We start from the raw sequence: 26382 nt of genomic DNA, 5'->3' as shown, positions 1-26382 counted from the left end.
CCTATTTATTAGGTCAAAAATACACAAGGACACAGTAAAAATTACCGCAAAACCACCACAAGATGGCGATGTTAATTAATAAATAAATCCCTCTATAGGTTATTTTGCCCAGGGTTCCTAAATTTCAAATTAACCACTTATAAGTGTACATTTATTCTCAAAGGAGAGGAAAATAGTTCAAAGATTAGTCCCTTCTACACTTCTAGACCTATATTTCAATGTGTACCATCAGGTTATTAGATATCTCCCCAAAGAAGGTTTACCTTAATTATTTAGTTAACATATTGTCCTCAATAATTCAATTAACGCATTAACCAGCCATTGACAGGAGTGAGGAATTACCACAGATTGACCAACATATGGCAATATAAGAACATATATCCATACAGATCTATTTATCCAAAAATACTTGGAGATCACATTCCACATTTAACCCCTTTGGGTACAATGTATCAAGTTTGTATATCCAATATTTCTCCTTTTTTAGCAGTTCTCTATCAAAGTCACCTCTCCTTTGAGGGAAATGCAATGCATAGAAACCTTTCACTTTTGTACCATCCAATTTACCTCCATGATATTTAGCATAGTGTTGGGCAAGATTACTTTCAGGGTCATTAGATCTAATATCTCTGAAATGTTCACCTTTTCGTACCTTAAGTTGTCTTTTGGTCTTACCAATATACATCTTTTTACAGGGACAAGTCAAAATGTATAATACTCTCACTGTAGAACAATTTATAAGGCTTTGAATTTTATAATGAGTGCTATTCCTTGAGTCAAAAAAAGAGTCTGTACGATCCACATATTTACAGATTTGGCATTTTCCACATTTAAACATCCCTTTAGTACGTGATTTTAACCATGTTGTCTGTTTTAACGGTTGATAGTCAGAATGAATAAGGAGGTCACCAAGATTTGGTGCTCTTCTTGCTACCATTTGGGGGCGCTCACCTACAATTTTATTCAATTTGGGACATTGAGTTAAAATCTTCCAATGTTTTTCTAATATTTGTTTTACAGCTTGCCATTGGGCTCCAAATTGAGTTATCATTCTAACAGGTTGCTCACTTAATTTGACCTTCTCCTCCTTTTTAGGAGATAATAAATCCTTACGGTCAGTTTGATATGCCCGTCTCCGAGCTTTTCTGATTTGAGAGTGAGAGTATCCCCGTTCCCTAAATCTTCTATAAAGATCCTGTGCTTCCATCCTAAAGTCATGAATATTCGAACAATTTCTCCGACATCTCAGAAATTGTCCCACTGGAATTCCTGAAATCAGTGAACGTGGGTGATAGCTTCTGGCCTCTAGTAGAGTATTGGCAGCAGTAGGTTTCCTATATGTTTTTGTGAGGAGTCTTCCGTTCTCAAGTCTAATTTCCAAGTCCAGGAAGGAAATACACCTTTCATCAAAAACATACGTGAGTCCAATGTTAAAGGGATTTTGATTTAACTCCTCCATAAAAATTTAAATTCCTCTGATGTTCCTCTCCATACAAGGAACACATCATCAATATATCTTAACCAAATCTGGACATTAACAAGGAACTTTGTTGATCTGAAGACAACCTGCTCCTCCCAGAAACCTAGATGCAAACATGCATAGGCCGGAGCCCACGGTGCTCCCATACTAGTACCTCTGATCTGTTGATAAAAGGTATTATTAAATTGGAAAAAGTTATGTCGTAACGCAAAGTCCAGCAACTCACTAATAAATTCATTCTGTCCTCCCGAAGTGGGGTATGTTTTATCAAGACTGTAATTATATATATATATATATATATTTTCTGGGTTTTTTTTTGATTTTTTTGATTTTTTGTCACTTTGCTTTTTTTGTCACTGGACTTATAATTTTAAATTTTTATATATCAATATAATTTATATATAATTTACTTTATTAGCACATTAATGTTTTTTTAAACTGAGTAATGTAATTGATCATGTGGGTTTGCGCTGGTTTTCATTGTTAAAAGTTTTTGGTCCTTTGTACCTGTGCACAGCAGCATCTCACGGGGATTTGTATGGTAAATAGGAAGTCCTGAGCGCTGAGGTTTTGTTTTTTTACATATTTGAGGTGTTATCACATCTTTGAAACTTAGCAGCTATGGATATTTTTAATTTTGCATCTCAGAAAAGAGTTAATATAGAGGATGTTTTTTCACAGAATTATGAGCACATGGATTTAACTAAAGATTTCAGGCACCTTAAGAATTCATTGGATAAACAGATTAGAGCATGGTGGGATGTAGTCACTCTAGAAAAATATATTAAAGAGGGGATCACGCCTAGAAGGTTAAGGTGGGAGGTGGGACCAAATGATGGTTTGATAAATAAAGAATTGGATGAGGAATGGTTTTCTTTTTTTTAATAATGTGGAAATGAAACTAATGGAACTTATTGTACAGAGAAGGAAAAGGAAACTTAAAATATTGGATGAGAAAATTCAAGAATTAAAAGATAAAATGACACCTTTCAATAATTCCAGTGAGTTTGGAGATAAGGTTAAACAAATTCAGGAATATGTTAAAAAAGTGGATGAAGATACACAGAAAAAGAAAATTAAGAAATACTATCGGGATATGCAGGATTATAAAAATAATAATGTTTATAAATGGCAGGAAGATGTTACAAGTATTAATAGTGAATCTAGGAGCTCCTCACCAGGAACAGGAAATGAGAGGACGACAGGGAAATCACCTATGGTCAAAAATAAAAATAAATCCCCTCAGGATACAAGAAAATCCCCCATAAAAAACAAGGGACAAAATGGGACACCAAAATATAATGTGCCAGTATATAATAGGTTTGAGCCATTTAACAATTGGGGCAACCTAGCACCTCAGGAATATGGTTACCCTCCAATGAGGGAGGATTTTCAGAGGGGGGGGTATGGGGGACCCCCATGGAGAGGGGGAGGAGGAAGAGGGTCTTTTCAGATGAGGGGAAGAGGTGGACCTTTTTATCCATCGAGGAGGGGAGGAGGAGGGTGGAGACCTCCTATGAACCAACAAGAACCCTACTGGCCAAAAGGAGGGGATGCAGAGGGGGGACAAGGAAAAAGAAAGAGGTCAACTTAAATCAAGGGATCTTCAATTTGAGTGATTCTGTTTTAAATGAAGAAGAGTTAAAAGTTTTAGCATTAGGATTGAAATACGCACCGGACAAAAAACTGAATAAACTGGAAACTTATATTGATATACATAAGTTTGTAAGGAAAATAAATTTAAAGAAGTATTGGGCGAATAAAACTAATTTTGGGTATAATAGTGTAAAAGGAGATGATTATTTTCTGCATACGCAGTTGAGGAATAAATCGGTGTTTAATCCGAAAATCTCTAATAATTGTTGTGTAGAAACGTTTAAAAAAAATGGTGGAACATGATCTGGAGGATTTAGCCATTCCCTTTATGAGAAAGAAACAAGATTTAGAAATTGGTATAAAAAGACTGGAGGAAAATAAAAATATTGTTATAAGGCCAGCCGATAAGGGTGGTGGTCTGGTGGTACTAAACAAGGTGGATTACTATACAGAACTAAGTAGATTGGTAGATGATGTTGAAACATATGAGTTGTTAAGGGGTAACCCTATCAATAAATATAAGAGTCTGTTAGTAAAACATGTTAAAGAAGGGGGTAGAAAAGGTATACTTAACAAAAAAGAGATTAAATATCTGGTACCCTCTGCTCCAATAACACCTGTGATCTACCAATTACCAAAAATTCACAAAGATCTTAATAAACCCCCCGGGAGACCCATTGTTAGTGGGATAGATTCATTGTTTTGTAGACTGGGTGAATATGTGGATAAATTTCTACAACCTCTAGTTCCAATGTTTCCAGCGTACCTGAGGGATAGTGGTGATCTGATTAATCTGATTAAGGGAATAAGGGAAGAGGGGAAATGTGTGATGGCGAGTGTGGATGTTAATTCCCTGTACACTAACATAAGGCATACGGATGCATTAGGATCTGTTAGATGGGCCTTGGAGGCTAAGGCAGGCTTAAAACCACAACAAACTGAATTTTTACTTAATAGTTTAAATTTAGCTATGTCACATAACTACTTTTGGTACTCTGGGAAATATTATAGGCAAGCAAGAGGCGTGGCCATGGGGGCCAAGTATGCACCATCGGTGGCTAACTTGTTCATGAGTAGGTGGGAAAATGAAGCTATTTTTAAGAAACAAACCACAGAGTTGCTGGTGTATAGAAGATTTATCGATGACATCTTTATAATCTGGAGAGGTACAAGAGAGACACTGGAGGAGTTTATCCAAGAAATGGGGATTAATTCTTATAACATATCATTTACTAAAAATATTAGTGAGGTGGCAGTTGATTTTTTGGATCTGACAATTTACAAGAAAGATGACAGGTTCTACACTAAGACATATTTCAAGCAAGTAGATAGGAATGGATATATCCCAAGTTTTAGTTGTCACCATAAAAATTGGCTCAAATCCATCCCTAAGAGTCAGCTTATTAGGATCAAACGTAATTGTGATGATGAAGGTGTTTTTTTGGAACAGGCTGAGGTGTTATTGCAAAGGTTTAGGGAGAAAGGATATAGAGAAGAAAATTTGGCTGTTTCATTAGAACAGGTTAAAAAGATTAGTAGAGATGAACTTCTTAAGAAAAAAGCAAGTAAAAACAAGTTGGGGGATGTGGCTTTTATCACAGGATATTCTAAGCATTACAAATTAGTTGAAAACATAATTAAAAAATATTGGTCTATTTTGATGAGGGATGAAACGCTTGGGAAAGTGTTACCTAGTAAACCCTTGTTTATATATAGAAAACCGACTACTTTAAGGTCTAGACTTGTTAAAAATGTTCCAGATGTACCTAAAAAATTGGTTACTTTCTTGGATAGGGCTGGTTTTTTCAAATGTGGGAGGTGTTTGGTTTGTAGAACCCTGAAAGGGGATAAAAAGAAGCAAATAAAGGTTTTTCAATCCTGTTATAATGGAGGATCCCATAAGATCAATAAATTCATATCATGTGATAGTACGCATGTGACCTATCTGCTGGAGTGCCCCTGCAAGCTCCAGTATATAGGGAGAACAACTAGGAAACTTGCCACCAGATTGGGAGAACATATTAGGAACATAAAGAAGGGATTCAAACATCATAGTTTATCATATCATTTTAGAAGATATCATAATAGAGATCCGGCATCGTTGAAATTTTGTGGGATAGATAGAGTAGAAGCCCCATGGAGGGGAGGTAATATGGTAATAAATGTGTCCCAAAATGAAACGAAGTGGATTTATCAAATGGGTACATTGCATCCCAATGGGTTGAATGTAGATATTGATATAAACTGTTTCTTGTCGAATTGGTAATATCCAGTTATAGGTCCGTAGTGCGTGTTCATGATTAGGTTTTTATTTTAATTAGGTTATTTTATTTCTTTTTTATTTTATTTTTGATTTATATTTATTTTATTTTTATTTTTATTTCTTTTTATTTTTATATTTTTATTTTTATTTTTATTTTTATTTTTATTTTTTATTTTTATTTTTATTTTTATATTTATTTTTATTTCTATTTTTATTTTATTTTTATTTTTATTTATTTTTATATATATTTTTTTCTATTTTTATTTAAATTTTTTTATTTTAATAATTTTTTTTTTTTTTTTTATTTATTTTTATTTTTATTTTTATTTTTACTTTTATTTGTATTTTTATTTTATTTTATTTTTATATTTATTTTTATTTTTATTTATTTTTACTTGCATTTATTTTTATTGGTCTTCTCCCTTGTGTGTGGGGTTGAAGACTTAGGATTAAAAGTATTATTATTTATTATTATTTTTTATCTAAAGAATGTTTTTTAAGTAAAGTATGTTTTTGAAGTAATGTGTCCTTTAAGCAATATATTTCTTGTAATGGTTTCTGATGTAAAGGGACCCCACATGGGTGTGCAGATGGATGGCGGTGATTGACATGCTTGTATCCAGGTTTTTGTGCCAGAGGAATTAGTGGGAGGGATCTCCCAAAGCTTTATAAGCGGCTGGGAAGTGGTAATGAGCGTCTTGATAACGCCCTGTGGGTGGGGCGAAACGCGTTGACGCACTTCCGGTTGCCTGGTCCGTCGTCTGACGTCATTTCCGGTGAGTGGAGCGCACGCCGAGCGGTGCGTTCCAAGGGGCCATCTTAGCCTAAGTAGAAGAGTCTGTAGCTGAGGTCTGCCATCCTGCTGCACACTAAACTGTGGGGTCCTTGTATAATCGGTGTACATGAAAAGTGGATCATTCTTGAAGAGAATCGCTGTTGTTTTGAATAAAAAGTGGGCTATACCCCGCAAAAGAATGTGAGTGGTCTGGAGAGATTAATTTGAGGAGAAGTTACTGCGGTATCACGCTATGGTCTTTTCTTCTTCTTGATTTTCCTTTGGGGGATTCGGTGAGAGGAGTAAGCAGAAGAGGTACCTAGACATAAGAGGAAACAGCACTTGGAGGTCTCAGACAAAGTAAAGGGGGTCCAGGAGCCCTTAACAATCCTGAAAGGCGTGTGACTCACCATTATCTGGTGAGTGCGGTTAATGTTGATTTCTGCACTGGTGGATGGTGAAGGGATCAGTAACACGGAAGAATCAAATGGAAAATATATTATAATTTAATTTGATTTAATTTTGTCACGGGACTGTAATTATATATATATATATATATATATTTTCTGGGTTTTTTTTTGATTTTTTTGATTTTTTGTCACTTTGCTTTTTTTGTCACTGGACTTATAATTTAAAATTTTTATATATCAATATAATTTATATATAATTTACTTTATTAGCACATTAATGTTTTTTTAAACTGAGTAATGTAATTGATCATGTGGGTTTGCGCTGGTTTTCATTGTTAAAAGTTTTTGGTCCTTTGTACCTGTGCACAGCAGCATCTCACGGGGATTTGTATGGTAAATAGGAAGTCCTGAGCGCTGAGGTTTTGTTTTTTTACATATGTTTTATCAAGGAAGTAAAAAGCCGATCTCAAGCCACATTCATGTGGGATCGATGTGTAAAGTGATTCCACATCTATTCCCACTAGAATGGAATTTTCATTGATGATTAAGTTTTCAATTTTAGCCAACACATCTTTAGTGTCTCTTACATAGGAGGGAAGATTAGGAACCATGTCTTTAAGAAACAGGTCAATATATTTCCCTGTTTTGTCTAGGGGGCCATTGATGGCAGAAACAATGGGTCTACCTGGGGGATTTTCCTGATTTTTATGTATTTTAGGGATAATATAAAAGGTAGGGTAATTAAATTCTTCAGTTCTCAGATATCACCCACGTTCACTGATTTCAGGAATTCCAGTGGGACAATTTCTGAGATGTCGGAGAAATTGTTCGAATATTCATGACTTTAGGATGGAAGCACAGGATCTTTATAGAAGATTTAGGGAACGGGGATACTCTCACTCTCAAATCAGAAAAGCTCGGAGACGGGCATATCAAACTGACCGTAAGGATTTATTATCTCCTAAAAAGGAGGAGAAGGTCAAATTAAGTGAGCAACCTGTTAGAATGATAACTCAATTTGGAGCCCAATGGCAAGCTGTAAAACAAATATTAGAAAAACATTGGAAGATTTTAACTCAATGTCCCAAATTGAATAAAATTGTAGGTGAGCGCCCCCAAATGGTAGCAAGAAGAGCACCAAATCTTGGTGACCTCCTTATTCATTCTGACTATCAACCGTTAAAACAGACAACATGGTTAAAATCACGTACTAAAGGGATGTTTAAATGTGGAAAATGCCAAATCTGTAAATATGTGGATCGTACAGACTCTTTTTTGACTCAAGGAATAGCACTCATAAAATTCAAAGCCTTATAAATTGTTCTACAGTGAGAGTATTATACATTTTGACTTGTCCCTGTAAAAAGATGTATATTGGTAAGACCAAAAGACAACTTAAGGTACGAATAGGTGAACATTTCAGAGATATTAGATCTAATGACCCTGAAAGTAATCTTGCCCAACACTATGCTAAATATCATGGAGGTAAATTGGATGGTACAAAAGTGAAAGGTTTCTATGCATTGCATTTCCCTCAAAGGAGAGGTGACTTTGATAGAGAACTGCTAAAAAAGGAGAAATATTGGATATACAAACTTGATACATTGTACCCAAAGGGGTTAAATGTGGAATGTGATCTCCAAGTATTTTTGGATAAATAGATCTGTATGGATATATGTTCTTATATTGCCATATGTTGGTCAATCTGTGGTAATTCCTCACTCCTGTCAATGGCTGGTTAATGAGTTAATTGAATTATTGAGGACAATATGTTAACTAAATAATTAAGGTAAACCTTCTTTGGGGAGATATCTAATAACCTGATGGTACACATTGAAATATAGGTCTAGAAGTGTAGACGGGACTAATCTTTGAACTATTTTCCTCTCCTTTGAGAATAAATGTACACTTATAAGTGGTTAATTTGAAATTTAGGAACCCTGGGCAAAATAACCTATAGAGGGATTTATTTATTAATTAACATCGCCATCTTGTGGTGGTTTTGCAGTAATTTTTACTGTGTCCTTGTGTATTTTTGACCTAATAAATAGGTTTGGAGATCCTTTCAATAACACTGCCATCTCCTGGTGAAAGTGTGGTAATTTTCAATTGAATATAATTTTTGCTTTTTACTTTTGTGTGCATTGCTGTAATTGTCAAATCTTTCCTCCCTTTGATATTTCCAGTCGCCTGTCTTTTTAATTTAACTATGACCAGCGGTTGTGCTAAGTATTTAGCCCCTTTTCTTCCATTGGGGATAACTGCAATGTAATTTTTTGCATATGTGGGTGGGTCTTAATCCACTATAAATAGAAGGTTGAAATGCAGGAATCCCATTGGTCCTGACGAAGCTGAGTGAGATACGCCCATCGGCGAAACGCGTTGACGTCATACGTCAGATACGTCACTTCCGGTCATGCGCACTAGGTGGAACGCACGCTGACCTACAAGGAATGAGCCATCTTCACATGCCATGAGGCATACTTAGGCGGCACAGGCGCCATGGAGAGGTCGGAACCTGCGGTATGTCGGCTGATGTTAGCGGTGGTTCCTTGGTTCCATACAGCAGTACCTTTTGAAGGGCAGTACTTATGAAGGATATCCTTTTTGTTCTTACTACCCATTGCACAGGTGGTGAGTGGACTGTTACAGGACATTAGATTAAAGGTCCCTTGTGACCTATATGGCATAAACGTCTATTATCGAGTGAAAGCTCTTACAGTGACTTCCCTCATATTGTTTGTCTTACTACAGGATGGGGACATTATGGTGCTTTATATAGGAAACAAGGCATGCCACATATATTTCAATGGGCGGAGGAGCCGCTAGGCCTTATCTTGTTTTCAACAAAAAGTGGTGTGTAGTCCACATGCTGTGGTGAAGAAATCACTTGAAGCAGTGTTTTGCTACTTGCATCTGTTTCTCCATCCAGGCAACAACTGGGGCGTTATTTATATCTAAAAGTCCTAAGAATCAGTCACTTATATTACAGATGAATGGGCCCCAACCACATGTGCCGGCATGGGACTGTACTGCATTTCATTTGTGATATCCTTTTTGCTGCCTAACATAGGCTTATGGTTATGCCTCTCTTTTGACGCACACTGTGCTCGCTGCATTGTATACATGTGATATTTCATACCTTTGGTATAATTTTTGGGAATTCCCCTCTATGGGATAGAACCTATATGGTTTTGACACATGTCTTTATATTTATTACATGTGACACTATATACCTATGGTATAATTTTTGTGTACACCTCCTTTGGGAAGTGTCAACCTATGTGCCAGTGCTACAAAGACTTTAGACTTTAGTGGTCATTGTCTTTGCAGCACATCTATCCAGACCGGTCTTGGTGTTATTTTATATGGTTTTAGGTCTGTGTGTATTGTCTCATACTGAGGTGATGGTAAACCAGGGCGATTGCCCATATGTCAAGTATTTATATGTAATAAAGCATAATTTTTGGAAATTTTTCTGAGTATCACATTCTGTTCATAATGTAGCTGCTTTCTGTGAATTCCTTTTCACAAACTCTTCTTTTTTGTATACCTGTCTAACTTGACACAGGCTGTATCGGCCCTGCAGGATAGATGTCAGCAGATTGAGAATCACTTCCAGACCTGCACTATATCCGTTCCTGCCCCACAGGCCGCGGTCCCCGCACCCCCGGCCGTAGCAGCCCCTGTGCCGGTGTCTGGGGCATCCGCCCCACTCCCGATGGCGGAACCCTGAGTACCCTTACCGGAACGTTTTCACGGGGACCGCACACGCTTCAGGTCATTCCGTGAGTCCTGTCTTCTCTATTTTGAGTTGCAACCACGAACCTTTGTGACTGAATCCGTGAAGGTGGGGTTCGTCATCTCCCTCTGCAGGGTGAACCCCAAGACTGGGCCCACTGACTGCGGGGAAAAAATGACCCTCACCTTAGTGCGGTTGACAATTTTTTTGACGCAATGGCCATCCTATACGATGACCCACAGCGGGCAGCTTCTGCTGAAGCTACTTTGTACACGCTCCGGCAAGGCCGCCGAGCGGCGGAGGAGTACGCGTCTGAATTTAGGCGCTGGATGGGGGACACACGCTGGAACGAGTTTGCTCTCCTGCATCAGTTCCGTATAGGCCTATCAGAAGGCCTGAAAGATGAGCTCGCCCGGGTGGAGGTGCCTGAGACTTTAGAGGACTTAATTGCACTGACTATTAAGATTGACCGTAGACTGCGGGAACGCAGGTTTGAGAGGTCCGGCCAGGGTCATGGAAATCCCTGGGGGTCATTTCAGGGTCCCAGTCAAGCACCTAGGCCAAACATCCAGAACCGGCCACCTGGAGATATCCCTGAACCTATGCAACTCGGCCTGGCACGGCCTAAACTATCTCCAGAGGAACACCAGCGCAGACGATCCCAGAACCTGTGCCTCTACTGTGGTGAAGCTGGTCATATGGTATGATCCTGCCCGCAGAAACTGAGTAAGTGCACCTCTTCTTCCTTGTCCATTGGCAATGTTAGTCCATCCCAATACTTAGTGGTGCCCCTTTCCTTTCAGCTTCCGGAAAGGACCGTGGAAGTATCGGCCATAGTTGATTCGGGGGCATGCAGCTGCTTCTTGGACATTAATTTTGCTCACCAGCAGGGTATTCCTCTCCAATTGAAACAGAAGGGGTTCAATATTTATTTGGCCGATGGTTCCCGGATAAAATCAGGGGTAGTGAACCAGGAAACCCCCTCCATCGCCACTGTCATTGCCGGCCAGCACCAGGAACTGCTCCGCCTGGATGCTATAGCTTCACCCCTCTTCCCAGTCATTTTGGGGCTCCCATGGTTACGGGCCCATAACCCCCAAATTGACTGGGAGACCGGAGTAATCTCGTTCCCTTCCCCATACTGTCGGGTATACTGCCGCACTTCGGGCCCGGGGGTTCCCCAAATCCTCCTGTGCTCTGAGGGGGAAGCCAAATTAAAACAGGTAATCCCGACAGCCTACCATGAGTTTCTAGATGTGTTCAGCAAGCGGGGAGCCGATACTCTACCCCCCCACCGCCCTTATGACTGTCCCGTTGACCTGTTACCCGGTTCAGAAATTCCTTTTGGGCGAATCTTCTCCCTTTCAGAGCTCGAATTGGGGGCCCTGAAGGAATATATCGAGGACAGCCTCCAGAAGGGGTTCATCCGCCCCTCCACTTCACCGGCGGGGGTGGGTATTTTCTTTGTTGAAAAAAAGGACAAAACCTTAAGGCCATGTATCGATTACAGGGAGTTGAACAGGGTCACGATAAAGAACCGTTACCCACTGCCGTTAGTACCGGAGTTATTCCAAAGTTTAAAAACAGCAGTGGTTTTTACAAAGCTGGATTTGAGGGGAGCATACAACTTGGTTCGCATAAGGGAGGGGGACGAGTGGAAGACGGCCTTCCGCACCCGCTTCGGCCACTTTGAATATTTGGTCATGCCGTTCGGGTTGTGCAATGCTCCGGCCACTTTTCAACACTTTGTGAATGATATTTTTAGGGACTTCCTGGATGTCTTTGTTATCGTCTATTTAGACGACATTTTGATTTTCTCCCCTTCTTTGGGGGAACACAGAATACATGTAGCGAGGGTATTGGGGCGATTGCGGCAGCATGGGTTGTACGCCAAGGCAGAGAAATGTTGTTTCGAACAATCCAGCATTACTTTCTTGGGCCTGATTATCTCCACCGCGGGGGTCGCAATGGATCCCCAGAAAGTCGCTGCAATACTGGATTGGCCTGAACCCACGGACAGGAAAGGCGTCCAACGATTTATTGGTTTTGCAAATTTTTACCGGAAGTTCATCAAGAACTTCTCGGGTCTGGTCTCCCCCATTACTCAGCTAACCAAGCTGGGAACCCGGTTCAGATGGACACCAGAGGCTCAGGAAGCTTTTGAAGCCTTGAAGAAGCTGTTCACCTCGGCACCCATTTTGGGTCACCCAGACGCCGCCCTGCCCTACATCCTGGAAGTGGATGCATCGGAGAATGCGGTAGGTTCCATCCTCTCCCAGCGGAAAGGCACCAAGGGATTGCTCCATCCTGTAGCATTCTTCTCACGGAAGCTTACCCCAGCGGAGAAGAATTATGATATCGGTGATCGAGAGCTACTGGCGATCAAAACGGCGTTAGAGGAATGGAGGTACCTGCTGGAAGGTGCTGTGCACCCCATCTTAATATTTACTGACCACAAAAACCTAGAATATCTGAGAACCGCCAAGCGTCTACGCCCGCGACAGGCAAGATGGGCACTATTCTTTTCTAGATTCAACTTCCACATTACGTACTGGCCTGGATCAAAGAACCCTAAGCCAGATGCGTTATCACGTATGTACGAGGACGCCAAGGAGATCCCTGTACCCGACACCATCCTGTCCTCGGGTAACTTCTTGGCCCTTCAGTCGGACCTTCGTTCCAAGATAATGGAAGCATCCACAACCGTCTCTACCCCAGCCGGAGGGCTCCTCCAGAACAAGGGGGGACTCCTATGGAGGGAAGATCGGATTGTGGTGCCGGAGGAAGCCCGAACGCTGGTCTTGAGCCATTGCCATGACCACCCGATGGCGGGGCACTTTGGCCCAGAAAAGACCCTGGAACTTCTCCGACGCTACTTCTGGTGGCCGGACATGGCTAAAGATTGTAAGGGCTATGTAAGGTCCTGTATCACCTGCCAAAAGAACAAGCCATCCAGAAACAAAGTTTGGGGTCTGCTGCGACCCTTACCAATTCCTGAACGGCCTTGGCAAAAGATCTCATTAGACTTTATAGTCGAGCTTCCGCCATCACTAGATCACACGGCAATCCTGGTGGTCGTGGACCGCCTGTCCAAGATGGCCCACTTCATCCCGTTGAAGAAAACCCCCTCGGCAGCCGAGACTGCGCGAGTGTTCATTCGTGAGGTAGTAAGGCTGCATGGGGTCCCCGAAGACATTGTCTCGGACCGGGGGGTCCAGTTCACGTCAAGATTTTGGAGAGCATTGTGCAAAGCCCTGGACATCAAATTGTCCCTCTCCTCTGCATTCCACCCTCAAACTAACGGTCAAACCGAAAGGACCAATCAGACCCTGGAGCAATACTTGAGATGCTACACTTCGTTTACTCAAGATGACTGGATGCCACTTCTCCCCCTAGCGGAATTCGCGTACAACAACGCCCGTCACTCAGCGACGGGACAGTCCCCGTTCTTTGCCAACTATGGTTTTCACCCTGTCTTCCTCCCGGATTTGGTCTCGGAATGCCCAGTACCAGCAACGCAAGATGTAGTAACGTTTTTCTCCGCGAACAATAAGAAGCTTCAAGAGGCCATCAGTCGGGCCCAGGAAGACTACAGGAAGGCATTCAACAGGAAACGGAGGGGAGATCTGGTGTTGCGGCCTGGGGAGAAGGTTTGGCTAGCGACGTCCAATTTAAAGATGCTTTGCCCGTCAAAGAAATTGGGACCCAAGTTTATAGGCCCCTTCCGCATTAAACGGATGGTCAACGAAGTGGCCTACAAACTCGTCCTTCCTGACACACTCAAAATCCACCCAGTCTTCCATGTGTCCCTGCTGAAGCCAGTGATCCCAGATGCCTTCCCTGACTGAGAATCGAGACCCCCGGAAGCCATAACGGTCGAGGGAGAAGAAGAATTTGAGGTGGAATCAATCCTAAAGTGCCGAAGGAGGGGGGGCCAGACCCAATTCCTAATCAAATGGAAGGGCTATGGCCCTGAGGACAATTCTTGGGAACCATCCCAGAATGTCCATGCACCTAGACTTGTACGGAGGTTCTTTCGCGATCTCCCGTGGTGGAGAGATCGGGTGGGCATCCGGAGGTTGCCCATAGGGGGGGGGGCAATGTCAGGGATCCCCTCGATCCCCGCCGCGATGGTCCCGGCACAGGCGCAGTGTGCCGCCCTGTGCAGGGACTCGAGCACTAGGTCCGGGCCGGCCGCGGCATTCGAGTTCGCGCATGCGCAGTAGAAGCCGCGGCCGCCCGCTGGGCACCAATGGCAGCGCAGGGCGGGATATTTAAACAACCCTGAGCTGTCATTCAGTGCCTTCTGGTCTTACCTGTATCCTGTATCTGCGAACCTGTGAATTGTAAGTTGCTGACCCGGATTTTGCCTTGACCTTGCTGTATTTCTCCTGCCCTGACCTTTGCTTTGCCTGACCTCTCTCCTGGATACCCCCTATTGGATTTGACCTGCTGTTGCTGACCTGGCGTGTGACCCGACCATTCTATGTCCGCTGCTTTGTACCTTGCTGTCCTCTCTGTTACCGACCCGGCCCGTATGACCTTGCTCATCCATCCATCCATCCCGTGCAGTGGGGTCTGCTGACCTCCTCATATCGGACTCTTCCCCGTGGGAGCCCTTGGTGCATACCACTACCACTGACGGACGCACCCAGTAGCCACGACCTGGTCTCAGGGGGCTCCAAGTCCATCCCCACCATCAGGGGCCCTGGTGAACAAGCACCCTGGGACTTAGACTCTGTGCGCTGGGGACGCCTATTCAGTGGAGAGCTAGTGGTACCGCCAGGCGGTCCCTTACAGCAGTCTTGGTCCCCGTATGCTGGGATCCCCCGCTGGCAATCTTGGCCCCTCCTCTTCTCCGAGCGCCCCCAAACTGCTTGCTATGGGGCATTCATGCGCGCTTGCTCCCAAGCTGCATTGTGTGCGTCTGTTGACACACATATCGCTGCTTTGCTCTACCCCCACTCTCTTCTTGGGTCTCCTGCCTGCACTCCTGGCTCCTCCCCCCTACCAAATGCCCCCAGAGCAGATTTCTATGTGGACACCTAAGCAGGCTCACTCCTGAGCCTCTGCTCTGTGTCCATTCACACATGAAGCCATGCCTCGGCCCTGCCCCCTCTCTCCTCATTGGCTCACTGGCTGTGACTGACAGCAGCAGGAGCCAATGGATCTCTCTGCTGTCTTAGCCATTGAGGAGGAAGAGTCCCCGCAGAGCCAAGGCTCTTGTGCATTTTGCTGGATTGTGACATGGCTCAGGTGAGTACTAGAGGGGCTGGGGGGGCAGGGGAGTTCCTGCACACAGAAGGTGTTTTACTTTCAGCTTTTATAACTGCTTTAATGCAGAGAATACATTAAGGTAAAACAACTTTTACCTTTACAACCACTTTAAACAATACAAGCAGTATCTGAGGCAGCTGTATGAGGAGCATTGTTTGTCAAACATAAGACCAAAGGTGCTGGTATGATCAACCAGTCAGCTTACTCTACATTTTACTGAACTGGGGGGAGGTATATATTAGTGGTTGTAAAAATCTATGTATATCCAAAGAGAGAACTAGCCTCAGGTGATACAGAGATGAATCAATTCCTCCTACATAAGTTGTACCTGTTTATCTGCAGTCTTATCTTCTCTACATCTGTTCAAAGTCCAAAATGTATAGAGCTTGTCTGAGCTGTCAGAAAAAAGGGGGCAGTGAGCTGAAATTACACACTGCAAAGCTCAGAGAGGAGAGCTCTGATAGCCGATTGGATGGAAGGAACACACCCCTCTCCCACACAGCACACTATAACGGAGCTTAAGCTGTCAATCTGCTGCAGCTCCCTCCCCTGTCACCTTTTTTCTCTTGGTTTCAGGAAAACTTATAAGAACCAACTCCTGTAGATAGCAGAGGAATGAGGCAGTAGACAGAAATTACACTTAGTGATCTGGATAAAGACAAGTACAAACTATAGTGGGATATGCTTTGTTCATATTTCATGTCTGAGGTTTACAGCCACTTGAAGGTTAATTTAGCTGAGATATGACAGAAGATCTGAGTATTTTGAAGGGAACTCTGAAGACTTCTGATTATTGTATTATTTTGCATATATTCTGTTGGACTTGTCATCTGTTGCTAGGATTCAATACATAAATGCTACACTCTCTGGAAAAGAACCAAGCTTGACTGACAATTCATTTGAGGAGGTTGCATTCTACACACACTTCTTTGTTCACAACACTAATAATTAATACATTATTGATTTATTATTATTATTTACAACCATCAGGTACATCTCTTCAAACCTGTGAAGTAAGAGAACAGCTAAGATACCTCCCTCATTTGGGTTTGAAGAATCCCACAATGCAAGCTTCTGGCAACCAGCCCATGTAAGCACTGCATAATTGTATTATTCTGTATTGCTGGAAAATAAATCAATGGCCACTGAAAATAATTCACGCAGGTTACACACATTTATATGCATGTGTGATTTCAGATTTGGGGCATTTTTTTATGCCCCTGAACGTTGCTCTGAAAAACGAACATAAACACCACAATATGCCTGCCCACAGTGGCTGAAAGAGAGCTATGTTCAGAGGCATAAAAAAATGAAACATGCCTTTTCATAGCAGCATTTTTTTGCATGAGGTCAAAGGCTGCATGCACATACTGTAGGTATATTAAAATACTCCCATATGTGCTAGATCTTTCTGCCATCAGATGGCAGAAAAATCCAGGGTAAAAAAATTCTAATTTTGGCACATTTTTACATATGTTTATGAGCATTTGCACACATACGATGTTTAGAGGCCAATGTTCATTTGTTCTAGGCACTAGAAGGAATTTACAGACATTTTTGCCCCTAAATGCTGCTCTAAAATATGAATCTAAATGCCTTAATGTGCATGGACAAATTGGCTATTACAGAGCTGCTTTCAGAGGCATTAAAAAATAAAAATACAAATTCTTCTAAAAGCAGCGTTTTCTTCTCCTCGTGTGCATAAGGCCTAAAAGTGAAAACACTCAATGCTGATGATTTATTTTAGTTTTTTTGTTTTCATAGCAAATGTCACTGATTCTCGGTGACATACATTACAGACATTGTTGTTCACTCTTGTTGGTTAGACTCCACAGATTGACTGTAACATTTCTAATTATAAGACGCTGACTACAATGGTAGCATTAATTCCCTAGCTTTGTTAAAATGTGTTTACGCATTGTAAAATCTCTGAAGAACAAATTCATCAATGGCTCACATTTTCCCCAAGCGAGTTAAAGAAAGCTGGATGTTATGGTAGCCTATAGCGCACATTCATCAAACAGCAAGATATTTTAGACTCTGATTAATGAGCCCCACATAACCCTTTGTGTACCAGTGTTATTTTTTTGTTAGTGAATTCACCTTTCATTTGATCCATTCATTTAATTTTAACCCCTTAGAGGATATTTTCCTGACATTTTTGGAGAGGGGACAGTGATCTAATCAGTAAACCCCAAAACACATACTGTACTTAAAACATTTAATCAAGCAAGTACCACATCTACCTGTTTTGTATTAATAAATAAAATGAATGTTTTTCATATAAGTGTTCTATGGTTTGGAAAAAAATTAAACGTGTACATTTATGTATGCTTGTAGATATTTATCCATTTTTGGTCAATCCTTTATCTTAATGCTGTTTAAGTCTGTCTGCTGCTGTATCATATGGTCAGCATCGTAGCTATGAGTAATGATAGGAACAGTATCCTGGCATCATGCAATCAAGGAAGTGCCTGCTGATGCCACCACCGTTTTTCTCTGTCAGCATAAAGGAACAATATAACATCCCCTGTAACATAGCTATATTTGGATTTATGTGAATACATTTCATTTATGGTTAGTTATATTTACCGTATAAAACCAAAACCAGGAAAAAAATGGGTTTTCCTTAACAAATGAACAACTGATTGAAATAATAAAATACAATCTTTAGTTAATGTAAATAGTTAAACAAAAAAAACAGTCAAGGACAGCATAAATCCATGCATATAAAAATGAATGGACAAATAACACCCCAAAATGGAGGTAATGTAAGAAACCAGCATAGTGATGTAAGTGTAGTGGTTCCTCCTGCGCTAGATGAACTCAGCCTAAACAAAGCTGCTAGCACTCCAACCCTATACCTCCAAAAGGATTAAAAATCACAAATAATGTACATATGGTGCAGCGCTAAAATTAAATACACATAATAAAATACACAATACATTGATGAAAAATAATTAAATAAATACCAAACTATGGATCCCAAAAAAAAGGGAACTAAAGATAAAGTGCAAAAATACTTAAAGTGCAGTTAAGTGGATTTCTAAAGATGGGTCACAAATGCAGACCCTATATGCCGTGAAAAACAACAAACCCAAATCCCAAATTGGGATGGTACACACCAATATGTGTCAGCAAGGTGAATCCCTTAACCATTTCCATACCGGGCACTTTTACCGCCTTCCTGCACAGGCCATTTTTCAGGTTTTAGCGCTCTCACACTTTGAATGACAATTGCACGGTCATACAACATTGTACCCAAACTAAAATTTTATCATTTTCTTCACACAACTAGAGCTTTCTTTTGGTGGTATTTAATCACTGCTGGGGCTTTTATTTTTTGCTAAATTAACAAAAAAAAGACCGAAAATTAAAACAAAAACACCTTTTTCTTTGTTTCTGTTATAAAAGTTTGCAAATAAATAATTGTTCTTCATAAATTTAGGCCGAGATGTATTCTGCTACATGTCTTTGGTGAAAATAACCCAAATTAGGATGTATTTTTTAGTTTGTAGGAAAGTTACAGAAACTATGGCATATATCTGAATATATATCTGAAGTACTGACAGCCAATCTAATTTCTTGAGGTCCAAGAATGTCAGAACAGTACAGATATCCCCCAAATGACCCCTTTTTGCAAAGTAGACAGTCCGACGTATTTCATAAGAGGCATGGCGAGTTTTTTGAAGTTGTATTTTTTTGTCATAATTTTTTTTAGAAAATTAAAAAATTAAAAAAATTATTTTCACTATTATTTTTTTACATACTGTCACCAGTGCAGTACAGCGTCATCATATAACTGGCATGGTGGTGATCAGGGACACTGACTGGTGACAGTATGAAAAAAAAAATGTATAATTTTTTTAAATTTTTTTTTATTATTGTGAAATTTTTTATTACATTTTTTTTCTTTTTTTTTTAAAGATTTTTTTTCAGATTTCACTATGACCAAAGTAGTATAATGTTATCATAGTAACATTGTACTACTATGGGGAAGTGATCAGTATTTTTTTTTTTTACACAATTTGCTTAGAGCAAAGAATTACTTTGCTATAAGCAAGCATTTACCTGAATGACATCGATTCATTCAGGGTTTTTTTTTTTTGTGCTTAGCTGTGATTTGGCCACGGCTAATCACATGACATGTGCATGTGATTGCTGTGACCATTCACAGTTAGACACTAGTATACAATGGATGGCATGAATGAAGCCATCCATTGTATACAACTGTCATGTGATCGGTCACAGCAGGTCACATGGTACCAGCAACGGGGCCGGTACTCAGATCTGTCATCAGCCGTGTCCGAGGTACACGGGCCGTGACAGATCGCGCTGCTGCGCGGCTCTGCAGGCGCGCAAACTACGCATGCCCGGGAGGACGCCGTATGGCGTCCACCCGGAACGCTAAAGGATTTTGCCGGCCGCCAAATGGCCATTGGCCGGGTGGCTAATGGTTAAAATGGGATAATCTTAAAGTGACAAGTGCCAAATCACAAAAAAGTGCATACACTATACACACAGTGAAAAATGCAAAACCAATAATTACGTGTAGTGAACCAAACAAATATAAAATATGCAGTGAAAACAATTATAGTGAAAGACTGATCATAAAAAAGCAGCAAAATGTCCTTTTTTGAGTCCAATAATAGTGCTGTGGGAATCCTCCACACTAAAAAGACAGTGCTCTACTCTCAACAGGGAACTGGTGTGCACTCCAAAGGAATCCCAAAATGGCTGAAATGCCTGCTCACCTTCAATAAGTGACCCTACGGGTCATCACGCTATTTGGATCACACTCAGATCCTACGGTATACATCTCCTTAATGGCCGATCTCCATATACACAGGGTTCCAATGTACCAAGTATGTAATCCCCTTCCTGGATTGATAGGCAGGTGACCTTAACTAACTCCAGCCCACTCACAGAAACTCTGCCCAGCTCTCAGTGAAAACATGCCCATAAAAGAAGAAAAGATACTTCCATAGTGCAATATTGTTTAATATAGGTAATCAGACCAAAAAATGCCAGTAGATACACTCACATTTGCGTAGTATTAGTAAGGCATTCCACCTCATACCATGGGTGTATCCACATGTATCCTGGGTGCACCAAGATGGCTGCCGGCGTAATGACGTCACCACGTAGCATAGTGATGTAATAATTCTACAGATATTTGTATATGCATCATAAAGCAGATATTGCTGGTATCTATTCTCGACATGTTTTGCTAAACAACTTCATCAGAAGATGGGTGATCCCAATGTATGTCCAATTTGGTTAAAAGCAGAAAAAACACATGCATACCCTGGTTATGTGTGTATGCCACATCCGGCATCCAGACAATCCGGTGAAAGAAAGCAGTCAAATTCAAAAGGGGAGTCACACAAAGCTGGTCCAACTAAAACACCAATGCCTCAGAAAACAAAACACTTAAATTTTCCCAAAGGGAACGGAGGGAGTGTGTGAGTATAGAGGGAGAGTACAAGCCTGCACAGTCCCAGTTTGTTTTGTGGAAATATCTAATGATAAAAATAGACTCCACTCCTCGTGCCCCACCATGTGTTGACCATGCTGGGGCTGGAGGAGTGGAGTCTATTTTGGACTTTAGATGTTACCACAAGCAAATTTGGGACTGTGCAGTTTTGTACTCTCCCACTATACTCCAACCATTCTCCCACTTATTGGGAGAATCCAAGTGTTACCACCTAAATATCCGCATGTTACACCCCTTTCCTTTCCAGATCATTTTTCAGTATTCAGTGCTGTGATAGTGTGACTGACAATTACTCTGTCATCTAGCTAAATTCATTTTTATATAGTTTATTTTTTAAGACAGATAACGCTTTCTTTCGCTGGTGTCTAATAACCATTAGTTTTCTTTTTTTTACTATCTAAAGGAAAACTGACTAAGCATGTTGAAAAAGTCTATTTCCCCTACATTCTGTTATAAAACATATAGAAAAAATTCCAGGACATTACAAAAACCTCAAAATCAACCCCTCTTTGTAAAGTGGATACCCCAAGGTGACCTTTTTTTTGCCACAATTTGTGGGGAAATTAAGAAATGTGCTGGTATTGAGGTGGTAAAGATATGCTTAGTCTTTAAAAATCACCTCCTGAAGTCATTTTTAAGTTTTCCATTGCTAGAGGAAGATAGTTCCCTGGAGAATGAAATTGCACTGAACTGAAATGGTATTGAGTACAATGGCAATATGGTACTGATAAACTGAAACCACCTTAAACCCCCACAAAAAAAATCCCACGTGCATTGGTAGTCAGTAGCACCTTCAAACGTCCCAAAACAATCCTAAATTGTTGGTACTTTAAAACCCCTTACCCCCTATCATTGGGGGTCAGTGACACTTAAAAAAAACTCCCACCAAAACAATTGTACAACGTGGTCAGTGACATTTCAAAGCGGAGTTCCAGTCAAACTAAATAGATAAATAAAAGTCAGCAGCAACAAAAAAATGTAGCCACTGACTTGTAAAAAATAGACACTAACCTGTCCCTCGATCCTGCGGTGTCCTCACACTAACCGGCCACACTGTGTCCCTGGCACTGGCATCTTCAGTGTGGGCACCTGGCTGTGACAGCTTGTGGCTTCACAGCCGGGTGCCCACTTTGCATGCAGGAGTAGCGCTGCACTTTCTGAATGGTCCGTAGTCTTCTGTGACCTATCACATGTCCCAGAAGACTACAGGGAGGGGGGGACAACTTCTGCTTCTGATCATCTAGGCGATTGCAGCGGAAGTGGGAACCTGTCAAATCCGAGTATCCCCTCCAGGAAGGTGCCAATCCTTAATGGGGAGCAGGGGACAAAACCTCAAAGCGAACCTTCCCCTTTTGGGTGGGGCTCCACTTTAACTCTCCCTCCACATCCACCTATTGCAATACAGGCAGTACAATGGCTAAGTGGCTAGCAGTTCTCCCTAGCAGCACCATTGTCATTGGTATGAATCCCAACCACACCACTAACTGCCTGGCATTTACATGTTCTCCCTGTGTCTGCATGGGTTTCCTCTTGGTACTCCAGTTTCCTCCCACACTCCAAAGACATGCTGGTAGGTTAATTGGTTCCTGTCTAAATTGGCCTTAATATGTGTATGTATGAAAATGAGTTAGTGACCTTACATTGTAAGCTCCTTGAGGGCCAAGACTGATGTACAGTGGGGCAAAAAAGTATTTAGTCAGCCACCAATTGTGCAAGTTCTCCCACTTAAAAAGATGAGAGAGGCCTGTAATTGGCATCATAGGTAGACCTCAACTATGAGAGACAAAATGAGAAAAAAAATCCAGACAATCACATTGGCTGATTTGGAAAGAATTATTTGCAAATTATGGTGGAAAATAAGTATTTGGTCAATATCAAAAGTTCATCTCAATACTTTGTTATATATCCTTTGTTGGCAATGACAGAGGTCAAACGTTTCCTGTAAGTCTTCACAAGGTTGGCACACACTGTTGCTGGTATGTTGGCCCATTCCTCCATGCAGATCTCCTCTAGAGCAGTGATGTTTTGGGGCTGTCTCTGGGCAACACGGACTTCCAACTCCCTCCAAAGGTTTTCCATGGGGTTGAGATCTGGAGACTGGCTAGGCCACTCCAGGACCTTGAAATGCTTCTTACGAAGCCACTCCGTCATTGCCTGGGCGGTATGTTTGGGATCATTGTCATATTGGAAGACCCAGCCACGTTTTATCTTCAATGCCCTTGCTGATGGAAGGAGGTTTGCACTCAAAAATCTCACGATACATGGCCCCATTCATTCTGTCCTGTACATGGATCAGTCATCCTGGTCCCTTTGCGGAGAAACAGCCCCAAAGCATGATGTTGCCACCCCCATGCTTCACAGTAGGTATGGTGCCATTGATACAGGTAATGAGTGCAGGACAAAGGAGCCTCTTAAAGAAGAAGGTACAGGTCTGTGAGAGCCAGAAATCTTGCTTGTTTGTAGGTGACCAAATACTTATTTTCCACCATAATTTGCAAATAAATTCTTTCCAAATCAGCCAATGTGATTGTGTGGTATTATTTCTCATTTTGTCTCTCATAGTTGAGGTCTACCTATGATGCCAATTACAGGCCTCTCTCATCTTTTTAAGTGGGAAAACTTGCACAATTGTTGGCTGACTAAATACTTTTTTGCCCCACTGTAAATGAACAATATATAAGTAAAGCGTTGTGTAAAATGATAGTGCTATATAAATACCTGTAATAATATTAAAGTGCCCTACAAAAAAATAATATAATGACTGTCTGGTGATCACTGGAAGCTGATTGGCTCCCATCTTGTTTACTGTGTTTGGGCTAGAACAAGCTGGCCATAGCACACACAGTGTACATCCCATTGGTGTGCACAAGTAAAAACTTTGCATTTTAGAGACACAGAGTTATGAAAGTCGGTCCCTCTCATCAGGATGAAGATCTACTGATAATGAACAGAAGGAACGGAACATCAAAAATATCAGTGGCCTAAATAGCATGTGGAAAATACCTCTGTGATTTTCATCCGTAAACGATGATTCTCTGATTGCAGTCCTTCTAGTCGGGAAGTACTGGCTTGATTAACGCTTGTGACTGATGTTGATGTCTTTGAATCTTCTTTTTTTTGATTGTGTGTGAACTGAAACCTCCTGTTCTGAGTTGCTGCATCAGGATTTGTCCGTAAGGTAATTAACTGTGAAAATTAGACAATAATTTAGAACATTACTAACAGATAATGCTGCGGCATAATTCAATACACACACAAGCCCTTGTTAAAAGGTAAGTGCTATATTATGCCAGCAATTTGGGTCAATTGCTACAGCCTGCAGTGAGTGCATGGCTGGTGTTCTCAATGGACATAAGCAACATCAAATATTTATGCAAATAAACATTTCAATTATGCATTAATATATCTAGCAAGTTATTATTTTTTTTTTTTAAATAATGGCAGTAAAAAAAAATTTTTTCTGCTTTCTCCTTGGGTAAGCTCAACATATGAACATTCATCTAAAAACATTAATATGGTTTATTTCTACTCACATTGGTCTCCTACTGCAGGGTAATATGATATCAGAAAACATACATAAAGGCTTTGAAAGAGAATTAAAGATACTTCTTCTGGTGTCAGGAAACAAATATCTTATTTTTTACTCAAATACAATATAAATTAACATTGGCATAGCATTACATTAATGTTTAGAAACAGCAGGTACAGTTGTTTTATTTAATAAACGCAAGCCCAAAATGTTAATAGATAATATGAAATGAGATGCCCAACATGCCTGAACATAACTTTTGGAGTGAAGAAGCAGATTGAAGATACCTTCTTACATCCTCTATCAAGAAATAGATTAAGGGTGTCTGCTTGCATTCTCCATCAAGAAGTGCATTGAAAGTGCCTACTTGCACCCACTATCAAGAAGTAGATAGAAGGAGCCTACTTGCATCCACTATCAAGAAGTAGATAGAAGGAGCCTACTTGCATCCACTATCAAGAAGTAGATAGAAGGAGCCTACTTGCATCCACTATCAAGAAGTAGATTGAAGGTGCCTGCTTACATCCTCTATAAAGAAGTATATTGAATGTGTCTGCTTGCATCCTCTATCAAGAAGTAGACAGAAGGTGCCTGCCTGCATCCTTTGTCAAGAAGTAGATTGAAAAGGTCTGCTTGCATCCTTTATCAAGAAGTAGACGGAAGGTGCCTGCCTGCATCCTTTGTCAAGAAATAGATTGAAAAGGTCTGCTTGCATCCTTTATCAAGAAGTATAATGAAGGCGCCTACTTGCATCCTCTATCAATAAGTAGATTGAAGGTGTCTGCTTGAAGTAATACACCTAACTGACAATTAATGTATGCTCTTGCATATAGCTCAGTGCTAATTATTTCTTTGCATCTGATCAGCATCCTTAAAAGAAATAGGTTGTTCAACAAAAATAACTAACAGTAAAATAGTTCCTAAAGTGTCTATTTTATAATATTTTCATTTTCTGTCTTCGGGCACCACTACAGTGGCATCTGGAACGCCAGTAAGTGGTAGTTGCCAGATGTGTGTACATGAAATGCAAAGACATATTGCAGAACTCAGGGGTAAAAGCAAGCTGCTTTAGGGCAAAGCTGCAAGTTTCAGAGTTTTTAGTCCATCTAGCCCTTACCAGCTGTGATCTACAATGCCATGGTGCTGCATTTTCACAGAAAATATATTTGTTTAAAGGTCAGACAGTTTGCATGTACTCCGATTCCCTTTTTTTAACTGGATATCTTTACTAAATTTACTAACTATAAAAAGACACAATCGCACCTTTGTAACTGTTATAAAGGTTATGTGAACCACATCATTGAAATATCTCATGTTTTATATTTCCCCAGCCTTCTTTCTGTTTTTATTTAAAAAGTCGGAAAGACTCTTAGCCCAGGATATATTTGAGCAGCACAAAAACCAAAACTTTTTTTCCATTTTGGTTAACCAGTTTCTGACCGTTCTATAGTCGAATATCGGCTACAGCGTGGTCGTTCAGTTCTGGGAGGGCATCATCTCCTTAGGATTTAATGACATTGAAGGTGGATACCTTGGTACCGAACATAATTATTCTATGATTATGATACTATGATGTGCAATGCAATTTTCTAAACTCTAGGTATGAGAATTTTTCCAGGATTATGCTTGTGACCCTATTTTATGCCAAGATCTTTGTAGCTGTCTGTTATACTTTGTTAATTTCTCATTAATGAAATCTCTTATGAATTAAAAAAAAACCCAACGGGCAACTATTTTCATGGGTGTTTTTGTTAATAAAAGTGGGTCACACACTTACAGTCAGGTCCATAAATATTGGGACATCGACACAATT

General features: G+C 40.7%; 1 protein-coding gene across 2 annotated transcripts in view; it reads right to left on the bottom strand.

Annotated features, from left to right (window-relative positions):
* Nucleotides 1–26382, bottom strand: part of GABBR2 (gamma-aminobutyric acid type B receptor subunit 2) — an 810498-nt gene that overhangs the window by 29056 nt on the left and 755060 nt on the right. For both annotated transcript variants that reach the window (XM_089687541.1, XM_089687542.1), the window contains exon 16: nt 24044–24226. In XM_089687541.1, the coding sequence (XP_089543667.1) occupies nt 24044–24226 (183 nt within the window). The remainder of the gene's footprint in view (nt 1–24043; nt 24227–26382) is intronic.

The sequence above is a fragment of the Staurois parvus genome, unplaced genomic scaffold, assembly GCF_062004578.1.
Source record: "Staurois parvus isolate SC_StPar_1 unplaced genomic scaffold, SC_StPar_1.0 ptg000429l, whole genome shotgun sequence".
Lineage (NCBI taxonomy): Eukaryota > Metazoa > Chordata > Amphibia > Anura > Ranidae > Staurois > Staurois parvus.
This window is presented reverse-complemented; position numbering and strand designations above follow the sequence as displayed.